This window comes from Acomys minous (genome assembly GCF_964271855.1).
Source record: "Acomys minous genome assembly, chromosome: 11".
In the NCBI taxonomy this organism is placed as follows: Eukaryota; Metazoa; Chordata; class Mammalia; order Rodentia; family Muridae; genus Acomys; species Acomys minous.
The window spans coordinates 68,862,078-68,879,137 of record NC_140492.1 but is presented as its reverse complement, the minus strand read 5'-3'; the positions used below and the strand labels follow the sequence as shown (position 1 = coordinate 68,879,137).

At 45.0% G+C, this 17,060-nt stretch overlaps 1 protein-coding gene across 3 annotated transcripts in view; it reads right to left on the bottom strand.

Annotated features, from left to right (window-relative positions):
* Window positions 1–2,493: 2,493 nt before the first annotated feature.
* Window positions 2,494–17,060, bottom strand: part of DGKG (diacylglycerol kinase gamma) — a 195,765-nt gene continuing 181,198 nt past the window's right edge. For all 3 annotated transcript variants that reach the window (XM_084802209.1, XM_084802210.1, XM_084802211.1), the window contains 2 exons: window positions 16,574–16,634; window positions 2,494–3,116 (listed from right to left, as the gene is read on the bottom strand). In XM_084802209.1, the coding sequence (XP_084658335.1) occupies window positions 3,018–3,116; window positions 16,574–16,634 (160 nt within the window). In that variant the 3' untranslated portion in view covers window positions 2,494–3,017. The remainder of the gene's footprint in view (window positions 3,117–16,573; window positions 16,635–17,060) is intronic.

The window sequence follows — 17,060 nt, the reverse complement described above, 5'->3', positions numbered from 1 at the left end:
TTATATAATGTGCATATGTATAGTTCATATATGCATGTTATATAATGCCAGCCTGGAGGCTCTCACACGTTCTGCCAAGAATTTCCTAATTTACTTGGCAATTTCACCGTATTTTTTTTTCCATCTGTAGAATGAACTCTCTTGAGAGGAGTTGGTCTGTGACCTGAATGTAATCATCCTAAAAATTCGGTCTCCATTCCCAACTCACTGGGGAAACCCCACGGAAACCACGGCAAAAGGAGCCACGGTCCCTCCCCCCATCCGCTCAGCAACGACGAGGTGCACCAGGTTTCCGGTTTCATCGTGTTTATTGCTGGTGGGGTGGAAGCAGGTGAGAACATGTCTGCAACACGGAAAGAATCCGAGCAGGGTAAGACATAAGGGACCAGGCTCGCCTCTGACTGTAGCTTTAAGAAGCTCCTGAACACCAGGCAGCCCCATTCTTCTCTGTAGGGTGGAGATCTTGGTACTTTGTTGGCTAACCTTAGAGCTCGGTGTGGGGGTCACTAGGATGATGCACTGCACAGTAAGAAACCACAGCCATGGCGTTTAAACGATGAATTCTAAGGTCAGAGTCAACAACAGCACAAGGCTTAGTAAGATTAGCAAACCAGAAGAGCAACGCTGTGGAGTTTTATACTCTTGTGCCTCTGAAAAGGACTGGACTGTGTCTCTCAAGTGACATTCCATCTCTGCAGGGCCACGGACAGAGACTTACAAGTCTCTGGAAATGCATTTCGCCTACTGATGGTGCTGTAATCCTGGGTGGGGGGGGCAGGGGGCTGGGGCAGGCAGATCAGAGCTGAAATATATACAAATACTTCTGTAAGTATCTTAGCATCAGTGACGCTGTAGTTGAACCTGCCTCAGTTTCAGAATCAAGTGGCTTCCAAGGATAGTACCAGCTGCCCTTCAGGAGAGCGTCGGTCACATTGCCAAGCATCCCATCAGTGTTTTCCTTCGGTGGCCTGGGGTTACTACCCCTGTCAGCAGAAGCATGTTTGGCTGGGCAGGATGGTTCCAAGTCTCAGCCTTCGATTCTAAATAAGGTGGGCTCAATTTGCTAGCCGTTATTCATATTCCCTTCCTTGTCCATTGCAAGATTAGAGGCAGCTCAGTAGACTGATGTCAACTGGGCCCAGGTTTTCCCCTTGAGAAACTTGAGACAGAGATGAAGGTCCCAGTTAGCTGAAGGGCCGAGGCAGAGGTTGCTTTCTACCAATGATGCTCTGTGTAGAATTGCCTCTGGAGAGGAGAGGGATGCTGGCAGCAGACCACTGAGCATGAACAAGACGAACTCTTCTTTCCTGGTTGGCAACATCCTACAGCAGGTAACTCTTTGCTGATGTCACGTCTGTAGCCGGGAATGTTTCCAAGGCAAGAGGATCTGGTGACCATGATGAGGGGACATGGTAGTTCAATCAGTGATCTGTCTGGTGCCTTCAACATCAGGCTAACTTCTCTCCACGGAGGACAAGCCATAGAGAACACGGGGATTAGTCTAAGCTCCCCCCCTTCCCCTTCATGTATGCACAGGCTATATGATGGTTCCTCTCTGACAAATTGGATCCAAGTGGAACCGCTTCTCACTGACCAGAAACGACTCGATTTCCAGACGTGGGTTCTTTTGTCCACTATCGATCTTCTTAATAACAGTTATAGTCAAACTTCTTTAGCCACGATACCACGGAGAAGTCTTTTGATTCTTCCACGACTCAGTTTCCTTATGAACCAATGGGGGATGGACACTTGAACAACAGGTGTTTCATGGTTGTTTCTGTGGTCTACGTCATCCTCATGAAGCTTGTGACCCCCCCGACCAAGGAAATGTGTCTCTACAAGCAAATGATGGTGGGAGAGTAGGAACCTTCTTTTTTCCTTTCCCGTGTCCTGTTCCCACACTACCTATGTTTACTTCTAAGCAGCAAAAGTCCAACAGTAAATAAATATTTATATATTATGTATAAACATATATGCTACATATGTACATATAGAAGACCACCAGAAGGTCATTCTGTCACACCGTGAGAGTGGAAAAGTGCAAAGAAATGGTGAATCCCTGACAGACTGACTACTGGTTTTCCCAGGAAAGGCCCCCTCCCCACATCGTTTCTGCCACCAGGGCTTGGGATTCAAATAAGAGATACACTTTGGCTTGTGTGGTAGTGAGGGGCAGGAGTACTGGGAGGTGTTTTTTTTTCTTTCCTTTTTAAACAATATTATTATGACATCAATTTGAAAAATAAAGTCCAGTTTCTCGGCTTTCTCTCCCAAGTGTTCATAGGAACCATGAAAATAAATACCACATCTAAAGTATGCTGCCCAGGCAGCCTTGTTTGCTCTCTAAGCAAACAGCCACCAAGAGATGCTTCAGGAAAGGGAACAAGTGGCCATGGACAGCAGAGAGAACTCAGAATGGAAATAGCTTTCCACAGCTTCTTGGCTTTCCTCAGCAAGTGAGGGGAGGAGCTGTCGTTTGAAGGACAACGGAGAAACCAACGTGTGCTCTCGCTGAGCCCTGCCAAGGATTTTGCTTGGAGAGCTGTAGGCTGTTTTGTTTTTGTACAGAAGGACTTTTGTGCAAGTTTTCTGGGTTGGAGCTCTCTCCCTTGACCACATCCGATCTGACTGTAGGCAGGAAACCTACAGCCTGGAGCCTTACAGGAGTGGTGAATGGAAAAGGGAGATTTCTCCTTCAGGCTCAAAGTCTACCCGAGGCCTGTGGGAATGTGTAAGTTGCTGTATGAGCCAACCAACCCATCCTGGTGGGCCCTGAGTCCAGACAAAATATTTCATGGGTATTGGCTCTGTTAAGATTGGATCCATTTTCAAAATAGGTAGACTGTACGGCAGGACAACACTTTTCCTCTGGTTATAGATGCGTGCGTGCGTGCGTGCGTGCGTGTGGTGCGTGCGTGTGTGCGTGCGTGCGTGCGTGTGTGTGTGTGTGTGTGTGTGTGTGTGTGTCTATGGAATAATTGTTTCTTTCTTGGTAGAGCTGGTGTTTGGCACACTGTTTAATCTTTGGAACGGCTTTTCCTTCTCAGAGAAAAGAAGCTGCTCTTCTGGGGAGGCCCCATCATCATCGGTGCCTGGTTCTTGTGAGTGATTTTAATCTGAAATAAAGAAACAGAGATCAATTAATGGTAACGCACGATCCAGGAAGTCGAAGGAGAGTGAGTTGTGGAGCAGATAGGCCAGTTTCGTCCCAAAGGAGCCCCACGCAGAAGGACAACTGTCCTTGAGCAGCTTCAAAAGTGGCAACTTGACCCTGACAGGGCCTGGAGTTTGGCTCTGCTAGAAGCGAGGGGCGGAAACACCGGGGAGAGACAGGTGTGGGCTTCCCACGTGGCGATCAGCTCGCACCTGTCTCGCGTCCTTGCTATTCATAGACTGTCAGAATGTCACAGCCAGAGGAAACCTCAGGAACCTTCTCGTTCCCCACTGTGTAGGATGGATAAGGAAGAGCAGCCCAGAGCTCTGTCAGAGACTTATCTTAAGCCTAAGGTCACATGGTGGGGTGGGGGCATAGCTCTCCAAGCTCCCAGCCCTGGTTCCAGCCCAGGCGGCAGACATGTCAACCAGCTGACCCGGAGACTGTCAGTTTAACCTCTGGCCAAGCACCCTCATGTGGAGAGTTCCCAAATGAGTCTCTTAGTTAGGTATCCCCCTTTTCTTAGATTCTAAGTCAACTCTATTTTCACAGATAAGCTTTTTATTATTATTATTATTATTGTTGTTGTTGTTGTTATTTTAACTTTAAGGTTTATGACTTTTTCTGTAAACATTCCATTCATTACAGACATGGCTTCCAAACGCTTAATCCCTATTTGAATGTGGCCCGGTGATGCTCCCACACTAATAAATTATCATCCCAGCGACATTTACGAAGTACGATAGATGATCAGAAGTGGGTGGTTGATATGGGAACAGGAAGTACTTAGGATTCAAAGACTTGGGTGTGGGGCTATGTACTTCTATTCCCTTGGTTCAGAACTTTGGACAAATAATTTGTCATTCAGAGAACAGTGCTTGCCAGACTTCAAAGCAAGGATAACATTGATAGTATTTCTTTACACAGAGATCATATGGCAGGCTGTCAATGGAAGCCCATTGTAAACTGTAAAGCGGAAGGGAATGGCTAGGTGCTGTGTGGAGAGAGAGAGAACAGATGCCAAAGGCAACAGCACCTGGAAGCCCATAACTCTTAAGAACCTGGCCTTGGGGGCTGGAGAGATGGCTCAGTGGTTAAGAGCAATGCCTGTTCTTCCAAAGGACCCGGGTTCAATTCCCAACACCCACATGGCAGCTCACAACTGTCTGTAACTCTAAGATCTGACACCCTCACACCAATGCACATAATTAGAATAAAAAAAAAACCAAAAGCCTGATCTTGTGGCTTCTACCATACTATTGAATGTGACAGTGTAACCACAGAGGGGGGGAAAAAACCAGAAGAATCATTGAAAAGAAACCCCATCATTGATTTTAAAGTAATGTAGGATTAGCCAAGGGGTCCAAAAAAAGAAGTTAAGTGAGAGACAAGGAAGGACTGATGAGAACAGGAGGCCCCTTGTGGTGTGAAGGCTAGGGGAAAAAGGAGAAAGAGAAGGCGTGGAGCAGGGCGGCCATGTATGATCTGTCTGAGCTAAGGCAAAGGCTGAGGGATGCGGGAGGCTGTGGACTGTTGGTTGATAGGGAGGCTATTGACCGTTGGTTGATATGGGGATGCGGGGGCGGGGTGGGGGGTGGGGGGCTGTGGACTGTTGGTTGTTACAGGGATGCGGGAGGTTATGGACCATTGGTTGATACAGGGCTTTAAAGGGGACTGATAAGACCGGGTCCCTGGGAGTTAATCAGAAAGCACAAAACATGGCTAAAAAGCAAGATGGAAGAAAAGGAAGGAAGAAGGGCAATTATTTTAACAGCTCTCATGAGAGTGAGCTAGAGTAGGTCTGTCTGGCTAGGAAGGCACCACTGGAGGTCAGGCTCACATTTAGAAGGCCCCAAGAATTGGGAGGAAAAAAAAAGGAAGTGAAAGACTATGAAAAATCAGCATAGCTGGGTGACAGAGCTGGAGTGACCGTCCTGTTGGCTTCCACCAGCCTGAAGATGGTGACGAGATGAGTAAGAACTTCTGCCAGAGGAGCGGCGTGGTGGCGCACTCCTTTAATCCCAGCACTTGGGAGGTAGAGGTAGGTGGGTCAATCTGAGTTCGAGGCCAGCCTGGTCTACAAAGTGAGTCTAGCACAACAGCCCAAGGCTATACAGAGAAACCCTGTCTCAAAAAAAACCAAAGAAAAAAGAAAGAAAGAAAGAAAGAAAGAAAGAAAGAAAGAAAGTTCATCAAATCCCATTTTGAATTGTACGCCATGTTGCAGCTGTTCTGTTTGTTCCAGCATTGATGGAGTTGAGGCACAGATGGAGACTCTTAACTGTACCTCTCCAGGGCCAGCAATCCAACATGCTAAAAAGGTAGAGATCAATGACACAGGTTTTCGGACAAACCTCTCATTCCTAGCTCACACGCTCATTTGAAGAAGACTTCTGCCTCCTTCCTCTGATATCCCCGAACCAACCATATGCTTGCTGGGAAAATGTGCTGGGGAAGAGGAACCAGCCCAGAGAAAAGAGCATTTTCCCGGCATCTGAGATGGCTAGGTTTGGGGAAGTGGGTGGCAGCTGTGTGCAGGCTACCTTACAATAGATGGTCCTTGCTTCTTTCTCTGCCTCTAAGTGAACCGCATACTGGCTTGTCAGCACCGCCAAGGCTAAGGAAGTGAAACTCCAATCTGTTTTGTTTGTAAAGACAGGCTCACGGTGTAGCCGCGGCGGGCTAGCACTCCCTTATGTAGCCTAGGTTGGCCTCAAATTCATGGCGATCCTCCTTCATCTCCATCGGCTTCTAGGTAGGCTCTGCCACATCCGGGTTTTGCAGTTTTAATAAACATGCCAGGAGGGTGGGTGTTGGGAATGTCTCTTTTACATCATAACTTGGTCATGTTTGAGGATTTTATTACTACAGACAACTGACAGAGGGATGGAATCATATCTTTATTTTGAGTCAAAAAGACACCAGTCCTTTATCCCTAACTTAGGAGGGCATTGTGGGTAAAGTAGTCAAGCGTCCACAGAGGAAACACTTGGTTGTAGTTAGACCCACTTTTTAAACCCTGACTGAAAGAGCAAGTTACAATCTTGTAGCCAAAGCTCCAACTCAGTTGGTAACTGGGCTGCAAATTAAGTCTCTCTGAAATCACAACTAGACAGACAGAGGGTGGCTCCATTGTTAAATGCTCTGCTTCCTGACACAGAGAACTGACCCAGCACTCCCGTGTCAGGAGTTCAAACTTCGCAAGACTACTGCAGCTTGTGACTTCTTTAAATGGAGCAAATTGTGAGAGATTGGCTTTGAGGTACCAGTTTCTGAAACATCAACACATTTTATGACTTCAAAAGAAGCAATAAACCAAGGGCACCTCCTGGATGTTGCCGTCTGAGAGCAAATGGAGTGTGACCTCCTTCCTGCATCACACGGGGAGGTGCCCCAGGCCTGCCCTGGTCAACTGAGGTGCTGAAGGGCACAGACCCATAAGGTCTTAAATGGCCTTTGTGACATTCGAGAAGTTGGGGCAATTTTTCTTTCTTAAAGTAATCATAGAAGAGGGTGTGTGTGTGTGTGTGGTCAGGGTTTTTATTATCATCTTTTAAGGTATAGGCATTTCTGGGTTCTACAAGATCTTGACATCCTCTTGCAGGAGAGTTTTCTAGCATGAGAGAAGCCTTTGTGACAGTCAGTGGTCAGCTCTAGGATCAAGGCATCCTGACTATGTTAATCAAGGAGGTGAGACCTGCCTGAAGTGGGGGTGGGGGACCACCATAGCCTGGCTAGGATGGATCCTGGACTGTATAGTGGGGCGTGGCTCTGTGCACCTCTCTCTTCTCCCTGACTGTAGATGCCCTGTGAATAGTTGTTGCGGGTTCCTGTTTCCTTGACTGCACTCTTGAACCATGAGCCAATTCAAATCCTTTCTCCCCCGAAGTTAATTTCATGAAAATACTTCACAGCAACAGGAAAACAAACCAAAGACAGGCTTGAAATGTGGTAGAGGCCGCCATGCTACTCAGAGTGAGGCTCACTGTTGAGTGGGTAAGTTTAACTCTGTTCATGGTTGTCAAACCTCGGTCCCTGAACCTGCAGCATCAACATCTCACTGGAATTTGTCAGAAAGTCCAACTCCTGGGCATCAAGACCCTACTGAGGGAACCAGCCAGACACAGATGAAGAGAAAACGAGCCAGCGAATAGGAAGGAGCCAGAAGATTAGAACAGATTGCTGGCGCTAAGCAGGAGCATTGCAGAGGCCGAGAGAGAAGCCAGATTGATTAAGTCAGCCGGGAGAGGAGTTTGAGCCAGAACAGCTGAGTTGAACCAGCCAGCTATGAGCTTGGAAAGAACAAGAGAGGGTGAGCTTATTAAGCAGTAAGTCTCTGAGGCTGAAAACAAGAAGTTCTAGGTTAGATTGTACGGAGGTTAGAAGTTTCCAGGACTAGGCCTAGGTTAGCAGATGGAGGTAGTAAGCCTCCCAGACAACAATGGAAACGGGCGAGTAAAAGATCCTTTTACACCGTACCAAATTAGCATTCTGAAAAATTTCCAGTCATGTGAATTTTAACCTCCACCCCAGTTACTCAACTGTTTACTCAAGTTTGGAAGCCACTGGATTGTTTAGAACAACCGTGCTCATTTTCTTTTTTCTTTCTTTTTTTCTTTTTTTAAAGATTTATTTATTTATTTAATGTATATGAGTGCTCTATTTGTGGGTACACTTGCATGCCAGAAGAGGGCATCAGATCATATTGGAGATGGTTGTGAGCTACCACGTGTTTGCTGGGAACTGAACTCAGGACCTCTGGAAGAGCAGACAGTGAGTGCTCTTAACCTCTGAGCCATCTCTCCAGCCCCCATGGTCATTTTCAACTTAATATTTAGCTGCTATCTAGCTTTAGAAAGAGATTTAAATATTTATTTATTTATTTATTTATTTATTTATTTTTTTTGCTTTTTGAGACAGCCTCATCTAACCCAGGCTGGCCTCAAACAATTACCTAAAGCTTGTGATCCCCCTGCCTCCACCTCCCCAGTGCTGGGATTATAGTGCGAGCAATTAAACCATCTATGGTAGTGAAGCAGGAGATGCCATTTTACAGCACTATGTAAGGCAAACGTTCTTAGTAACACATATATACATGTGTATATATATATGTATGTGTGTGTGTATGTGTGTGTGTGTTTCTCTATATAAACAGATACCTGCTCATATTTAAGCATTTATAAAACACTTTAAAAGTTTAAAAATCATATAGACAACAACTTATTTTCTTGGTATATTGCTTTAGTTTATTTTCATGCTTGCATGTTTTGACTAAAATTGAAATCAGCACCTAAATCTGCTGGGTTTTAATTGATAGTATTTGCCAGTGCTTTAACGTCTTTGATATTTCATTTTAACATTAAAGTTTGCCTTTAATTAATTAATTTATCTTAGTGCTGGAGAGTGAATCCAGGGCCTTGCATACATTAGGAAAACATTTGCCCACTGCACTACACCCTCAGCCCTTAAATTTTTATGAAATTGCATTTTCAATGTCTAAAAATTGTCCCACCTGATGACCATCATGCATCTTACTTACAGCTCTTCAATAGGGCTGGTGAGGTGGTTCAGTGGTTATGAGCATTTGCTGCTCTTGCAGAGGACCTGGGTTCATTTCCCACACACACACATGGTGGCCCACAATTCTCTGTAACTCCAAAGGTACTAGGCATGTACACAGTGCACATACATCCCTGCAGGTGAAACACTAAAACACATAAAATCAATTTTACAACCTTTTTTGTAAAACCTACCTCCTCACTAAATGTTGGGCTTTTGTGAAAATCCCATTTTTTGTTATGCTGTGTGGAGGAGAAACTGATACTCTTATGCACCTATGTCTGTATTTTAATATTTATTTATTTTTATTTTATGTTTATGAGTGTTTTACCTGTGTGTCTGTGTACCATGTACATGCAGTGCCCACAATGGCCAGTAGAGGACATTGGACCTCTAGGTGCTGAAGATATAGATGGTTGGGAGCCATCTTGTGAGTGCTGGGAACCAAACCTGGGTCCACTGCATAACAGCAAGTGCTCCTAACTGCTGAGCCAGTGTGGTTCTTTCTGATATATGGCTCAAGATGCAGTTCAAAATAGTTGGACCAGTTTGTTCTGTGTTACGGAGAGTAAGGCCTTACCACACTCTTGACAGAAGCAAATACTTTCTTAAGCTTACTTGGCATGTGAAGAATCACATGGTGTTCTCACTGTCTTAATTTGAAAAATCATTCCTTTAAAAAAAATTGTGTTATCCTAAGCAACTCCATAGGTGAATAACCTATCTGCAAATTGTCTCTCCAGTCTCAGTGCCAGTACTTTTCCCTACTGGATTCTAAGTGTTGATAGTTCCTTTTATGATACAGGAAGTAGGCCTGATGTTTTGTATTGCTATTGTAAGCATCTTGTTCTCAGGCTTTTAAATATTTAAATTAATTTCTGTTTTTATTTGTTTGTTTCTGCTGATGTTTCTCATGTACTCTAGGCTGGCCTCAAACTCACTTTTGGGACAAGGATGACCTTGAACTCCTGATCTCATTACCTCTCCTTCTTGAGTATTGGATTTGTGTAGTGCTGGGCATCTCACGCAGGGCTTTGTTCATTTACAACTCTACCAACTGAGCTACCTTTTCAACTCCTTATATTGATTCTTGATGTATATAGCTTAAAATTTATTGTTAATAAAAATGTCACCTTTTCAATAGAAAGGTTCTGCCTATAGGGCAACTAAAATAATTTATTTTTGCTATAGGCAATAACTTCATTTTTGATTTGAGCCTTGTTGTGTAGTACTTATTTACCCAAAAAAGTAAGTTCTTAGGTACCCTGTGCTAAACAGTTTTATTGTTTCTAATTAGCTTGTGATCATTCTTCTTTTTTAATTAGTTATATGTTCTAAGATTTCTAAGGACTCTATTCTGTACTACCGGTTAACTTATCCAACACTGTAACAAGAGAATATTATTGAAATTATTGTTACTTTATAATTACTTTAATGTCTCATGAATAATCTTTTCTTCCTCCCTCCCTTTGCATGGCAACAAGGTTGAAAAGTCTTTTCTTAAAGCATTTTTATCAAATCCTCTAGGAATTACACTGTTTTGTCAGGTTAAAATTTTTTTCGTAGGTATTCTGGGATCCTGATTTAGGACATGGGATGTCTCTGCAGTAGTTAGTGTTATCAGCTTGATATAATCTAGGATCTGGGAATAAAGCTTCAATGGGGGATTGTATCAATCAGGTTGGTTTGTGAAGGAATGTCTTGATTATATAAGTAGAGGTGGGAAGACCTGCCCACTATGGATGGCACCATCCCCCAGCCCAGGGAAGACCTGCCCACTATGGATGGCACCATCCCCCAGCCCAGGGAAGACCTGCCCACTATGGATGGCGCCATCCCCCAGCCCAGGGAAGACCTGCCCACTATGGATGGCGCCATCCCCCAGCCCAGGGAAGACCTGCCCACTATGGATGGCACCATCCCCCAGGCCAGGGAAGACCTGCCCACTATGGATGGCACCATCCCCCAGCCCAGGGAAGACCTGCCCACTATGGATGGCACCATCCCCCAGCCCAGGGAAGACCTGCCCACTATGGATGGCACCATCCCCCAGCCCAGGGAAGACCTGCCCACTATGGATGGCACCATCCCCCAGCCCAGGGAAGACCTGCCCACTATGGATGGCACCATCCCCCAGCCCAGGGAAGACCTGCCCACTATGGATGGTGCCATCCCCCAGGCCTGGGTAGACTTGCCCACTATGAATGGCACCATCCCTGAGGCCAGGGAAGACCTGTTCACTATGCATGGCGCCATCCCCCAGGCCAGGGAAGACCTGCCCACTATGGATGGTGCCATTCCCCAGGCCAGGGAAGACCTGCCCACTATGGATGGCACCATCCCCCAGCCCAGGGAAGACCTGCCCACTATGGATGGCACCATCCCCCAGCCCAGGGAAGACCTGCCCACTATGGATGGCACCATCCCCCAGCCCAGGGAAGACCTGCCCACTATGGATGGTGCCATCCCCCAGGCCTGGGTAGACTTGCCCACTATGAATGGCACCATCCCTGAGGCCAGGGAAGACCTGTTCACTATGCATGGCGCCATCCCCCAGGCCAGGGAAGACCTGCCCACTATGGATGGTGCCATCCCCCAGGCCTGGGAAGACCTGCCCACTGTGGATGGCGCCATCCCCCAGGCCAGGGGTCTTGACAAGCTGAGTATTAGTATACATGCCCTCTGCTCTTGACTGCAGATGCCACGTGACCAGTTCACTCTCAAGCTCCTGCATTTGAGACTTCCTCAACAGGATGGACAACAGCCTGGAACTGTGAGCTAAAATAACCCCTTTCTTTCTTAAGTCGCTTTTGTCAGGGCATTTCATCACAGCAACAGGAAAAGAAACTATGGCGGTTTACATATTCAGTTTTTAAAACTGTTTACATCTTACAGGTATCTTCATTAACTTCCCACAAGTCAACTGCATTTTTTAGAACTTGTTGCTACTATTATAATATTTGGGGCTTTTTTTCTAGTAGATTCATTGGTTACTGCTGGTACATAATAAGTATTATTAATTTTTTGTTTCCTTTCTTATAGGACTTTGCTGAAATAATTTATGCTATGAGGTTTTCCACTGATTTCTTGAGCTTTTTATAGTCACATTCCCTTACAATAATGACAGTTTTAATTGTTTCCCAACTATTTTTATTTATTTCCTACTTCATATATATTGCAGTGGCTAGAACTGCCAAGCAAAATTAGCATTTATTTCTTGTCTATGATTTTAATAGAAAATGTTCTGGTTTTAGTATTAAGAAAGATATTTGTTATTTGTTTAACAGAAAGTTTTCATTATTTTGAAGGAGTTTCTTTCTAGTTCAGGATATATATATATATATATATATATATACACACACACATATATATATATATATATATATATATATATATATATACACATATATATATATATATTTTTTTTTTGATAGAATTTCTCTGTGTAGTCCTTGCTGTCTCAGAACTCACTCTGTAGACCAGGCTCAAACTGAGAGATCCTCCTGCCTCTGCCTCTTGAGTGCTGGGATTAAAGGTGTGCAACACCACCTCCCGGCTAGTTATTCTATGGATCTCTATAAAAATGAAAACTGTTACCAGGTGAGGTGACTCACCCTTCTAATTCCAGCATTTAGGAGGCAGAGGCAGGCAGATTTTTTTTTTTTTGAGTTTGTGGCCAGCCTGATCTATACAGCAGTTCTAGGCCAGCCATGCTTACCTAGGGAGACCCTGTCTCAAAACAAGACAGGACAGGAGATATGAACAAACAAACAAAAGAAACCCTGTGCTAAAGAGATGGTTTATTGCTCTCGCAGAGGACCTCAGTTTAGTTCCTAGTACCCACATATAGCTCACAACCACCTGTAACTCCAGCCCCAGAAGATCCAATGCCATATAAGCATCTGTCCCCTCCTCTTTCTTTTCCTCCTCCTCCTCTTCTTCTTCTCCTTCTTCTTCTTCTCTCTCTCTCTCTCTGTGTCTCTGTCTGTCTATCTCTCTCTCCCTCTCATATACACACATGTAGGATTAAAATTAATCTTTAATAAAAGAAATGTTGAATATAATTGAACACTTTTGGTCATCTACCTATGTTATCTGTCATGTAACTTTTTCTCTCTAAAGCCATGAGAGCAGGCTTCCTTTTCCATTCCTATGCTATGTCCTCGGGGTTGAATGGTCCTTTTGACATATTATACTGATCTACCTATACTTTGGGTTGAACTTTTACATCATATTCATATTTTATTGTTCAACAATTTTTCTATCTTTAGGTATAACTCTTTTCAATCATGTCAGTTCTTTTGTGTGTGGGGGGTAGATACATGTGTGTAAGAGGTATAGTACACATGTGTGCACATATGTGTGTAGCACGCATGCATGCATGTGTGTACTCATGCCTGTGGAGGCCCAAGGTTGATATCAATCAGGTATTTTCTATCACTCTCTCTTATCTTTTTGAGACAGATTTGGTCACTGAGACCATAGTTTACTGTTTGGTTGGCTGGGCTGGCCAGAGAGTCCAAGGACCCACTTGTCTCTGATTCCCCACATTAGGGGTTACAAACATGCATCACAATGCCAGGGATTCAAAATCAGGTCTTGTGCTTTGGAGCAGGCACTTTACTGACTGACCCCTGTCCCCAGCCCCTCACTGTGACATTTCCATTCATCTCCTTCTTCTTTCAGCTAGTTTCTTCTGGGGGTTGGTCAGGTGCTACATATTCTAATGCTAAATGTTGGTCCCTAAGATCTGGTTGTCCCCCCACCCCCCCAAGCACATTCTCAGGTCCACTGGTATTTATTGTGTAAATCTTGCTCTGCCTAATTTAGGGTTAATTGGTTAATAAAATTGCTGAAGGCTGTAACCAGGCAGAAGAGAAGTGGGCGGGGTTTAGGTTCCCTGGCTTGGGATCGCAGAGGGACCATGAGGCTGGGAGGAGGATGGAGGAGGAAGAGGATGATGTAGCAGCAGGAGAGGAAGGCAGAGAGAAGGAAGTTGCCATAGGGCAGTAAGGTCTATGAGCAGGTGGCCATGAGAGCTGGCCCCAATGGAACAGAAGTAGCCCAGGCAGGAAAAATATGGCAAGTAACTTGGGGCACATAGGTGAGGGATAGCAAGATGGCCTAGAGGGTTGGTATCTACCCAGTTATGGTACCTTAAAGCATTTTACACAACCAAATGGTCTCTGCGTAGGGAAGCCATCTAGGGTCTAATATCCACACAAAACGTTTCCTTTCTACTTTCATGCCTTTTGTTTTGTCAGACCATTGGGTCTAATTAGGACTCCTTACAGGACTGTAAGTGAGGAGTTACCTACAGGAATGCAGGCAACTTACCATTGACTTACCAATGTCTTGCCTTCACTGCAAACCACTAACTATGTATCGATCCTCAGGGAAGGATAGGGCCTTGTGAACTCTCTCCCTGCTAGCTAATTCATCTGTTTTGAGGTCTTTGAAAGCAGCCTTTATTTCATTTTAATTGTTGGATTTCCTTCAATTTTTGTTCCTGTCTATTGGAACCAAAATTATATACTATTTTAGGATTAAATAATGCCATTTCCTATACATTAATGTTTTATATTACATTTGCTAGATGATTTTTATACTTTACTGTTCCTTATACCAGCTTTTCATGTCTAAAATGAAGTTTTACCTTGTCGAAAGAACAAGTCCTAGATTTTGCTGTGCTTAATGTTATTTACTTTGTCTTTCATTATTTTTCATTTGATTTCTTATGCTTGGTAAAGGATTGTATTTAGCTCCTATGTATAATAACACACATACAATATATAACACATATCATATATTATATGTCCCTTTGTTTTAGGTGTATATTTTAAGAAACATCTTCCTGTTGCATCCTTGTGAGACCATCCCTCTTTTATGTGTGCTCTGTTTCTCTTCCCCTTTGTATAAGGACACAAGGACACGAGTTTCGGTAGACTCAGACCACACCTGAAACCAAGACTTTGATTTTGGGTTCCAGCCTCCAGAGGGGCTAGAAAATATACTTCAGATGTTTAAACCGCCAGTGTGGACTGGTATGGTGGTGTTGGTAGCTTCTGCCTAGAACTCCAGGAGTCTGAGGGCAGATGTTGGGCTGAGTTCATGGTCAACCTGAGCTGTACAGCAAGACCTTGTTTCAAACCAACCAACCAACCAACCAACCAATAAACCCAAGGTTGAGCTCGGTGGTAGAGTGCTTGCCTTGAGTGGGCAAGGCCCTCAGCTCAGTTCTCAGAGGGAAACCAAACCTGTGAGAAACATCCTCTTCCACCTGGCCATGCTGTGACATTTTGTTACATCCATGCAGGGTGCTACTTCTTTACACATAAGCTTTTGGACTTAACAGCATTTTTCACAGAGAGTTGTGCTTTTATCTTTATATTTTGTTTGGTTTGGTTTGGTTTGGTTTTTCGAGACAAGAGTTTCTCTGTGTAGCCTTGGCTGTCCTGTCCTGGACTAGCTTTGTGGACCAGGCTGTCCTCGAACTCACAGCGATCTGCCTGCCTCTGCCTCCCGAGTGCTGGGATTAAAGGCGTGCGCCATCACGCCCGGCCATTTTTTTGAAGAGTAACACTGAGAGAGGGTGTGGGAAGGATCTGCCTATTTAAAAAACTCAATATCTGGATTTAAATGAACGGCAGCCCTGTCTTTGGATATCACTTAGCCACATAGGAAAAGCATTTTTTTTCTTCCAGCCATTTTTGTAAAAAAATAACTTATTTTAATTATTTAAAAAGTGTGTGTGTGAGCCAGGTGTGGTGGCACATGCCTTTAATCCCAGCACAGAGGAGGCAGAAGCAGGCGGATCTCTGTGAGTTCGAGGCCAGCCTGGTGTACAAAGTGAGTCCAGGACAGCCAAGGCTACACAGAGAAACCTTGTCTCAAAAACAAACAAACAAACAAACAAACAAACAAAAACAAAAAACAAAACCAAAAAAAAGGTGTGTGCGTGCATTCGCGCGCGCGCGCGCGTGTGTGTGTGTGTGTGTGTGTGTGTGTGTGTGTATGTGTGTGTGTGTGTGTGTGTGTGTGTGCATATGTTTGGGTGCATATAAACACATGAGTGCAGATACCCAAGGAAGCTGTTGAATCCCTGGAAGTTGGAGTTGAGGTGTAGTTAGTCCCGAGTGACCTGACCCGGGGGGGGGGGGGGGTGGGGTGGGGGGGGGGAAGCTAACTTTAGAGTCCTCTGTGAGAACAGTGACACTGTTGAATGCTGAGCCATTGCTGTGGAGGGCCTTGCCATCTTCTGTTTGTTTGTTTTTGAGACAGGGTTTCTCTGTGTAGCCTTGGCTGTCCTGGACTCGCTTTGTAGATAAGGCTGGACTCGAGCTAACAGTGATCCACCTGCCTCTGCCTCCTTGAGTACTGGTGTCCGCCACCATACCCGAGTTAGGCATCTTTATTTTTTTAAAGATTTATTTATTTTTATGTATATAATGCTCTGCCTGCATGTATACCTGCATGTCAGAAGAGGGCATCAGATCACATTATAGATGGTGGTGAGCCATCATGTGGTTGCTGGGAGTTGAATTCAGGACCTCTGGAAGAGCAGTCAGTGCTCTTAACCTCTGAGCCATCTCTCCAGCCCAGCCTTTTTCTTTTCTTTTCTTTTCTTTTTGGAGACAGGGTTTCTCTGTGTAGCCTTGGATGTCCTGGACTCATTTTGTAGACCAGGCAGGCCTCGAACTCACAGAGATCTGCCCGCCTCTGCCTTCCTGACTGCTGGGATTATAGGCATACACCACCATGCCTGGGTGAGATACAGTGATTTTTATATTAAGTCAGCATCTCCAAGGAGTAAAACAACATCACACTCCTCACTCTCACCTCTGAGACTGGCAGACTTACCGTGCATCGCGGCTGCATCCAAGGCTCTCCGTCTACCTGCATCGGCAGAAGCTTGTTGGTCCTAGAAGCGCCATCCCCAAACCAAGGAAAACACGGTGAGACCCTCAGAGCTGGAGACTCAACATCACACCCACCACCGAGAAGGAAGTGGGAAGATCTCACTTGTTCACTTAGAGGGGGTCCATGGGACCCAGGGGGAACTTTCTAAGAATATAATCTTCAAACCGATCTCTGGGACAGGAAGGGGCACATCTCGGGACAGGCCTAGCGAGCTGTGCTTTCATAGTTACTATAGTCATTTCTCTGGCTTCTGTCTTCAGACCACACTCGGAGAAACTGTCCTGGGCCCACTGAAAAGCCATGACCACCTGGAAAACTGGCCGCTAAACATGGCAGCCCCGCTGCTGAGCAGTCCTACTTCAGTCCAGCAACCAGCCGGAGGGAAAGTGGCTCATGCCGAGCTCTGCTCTGGAGAAGGAAAAGGCCG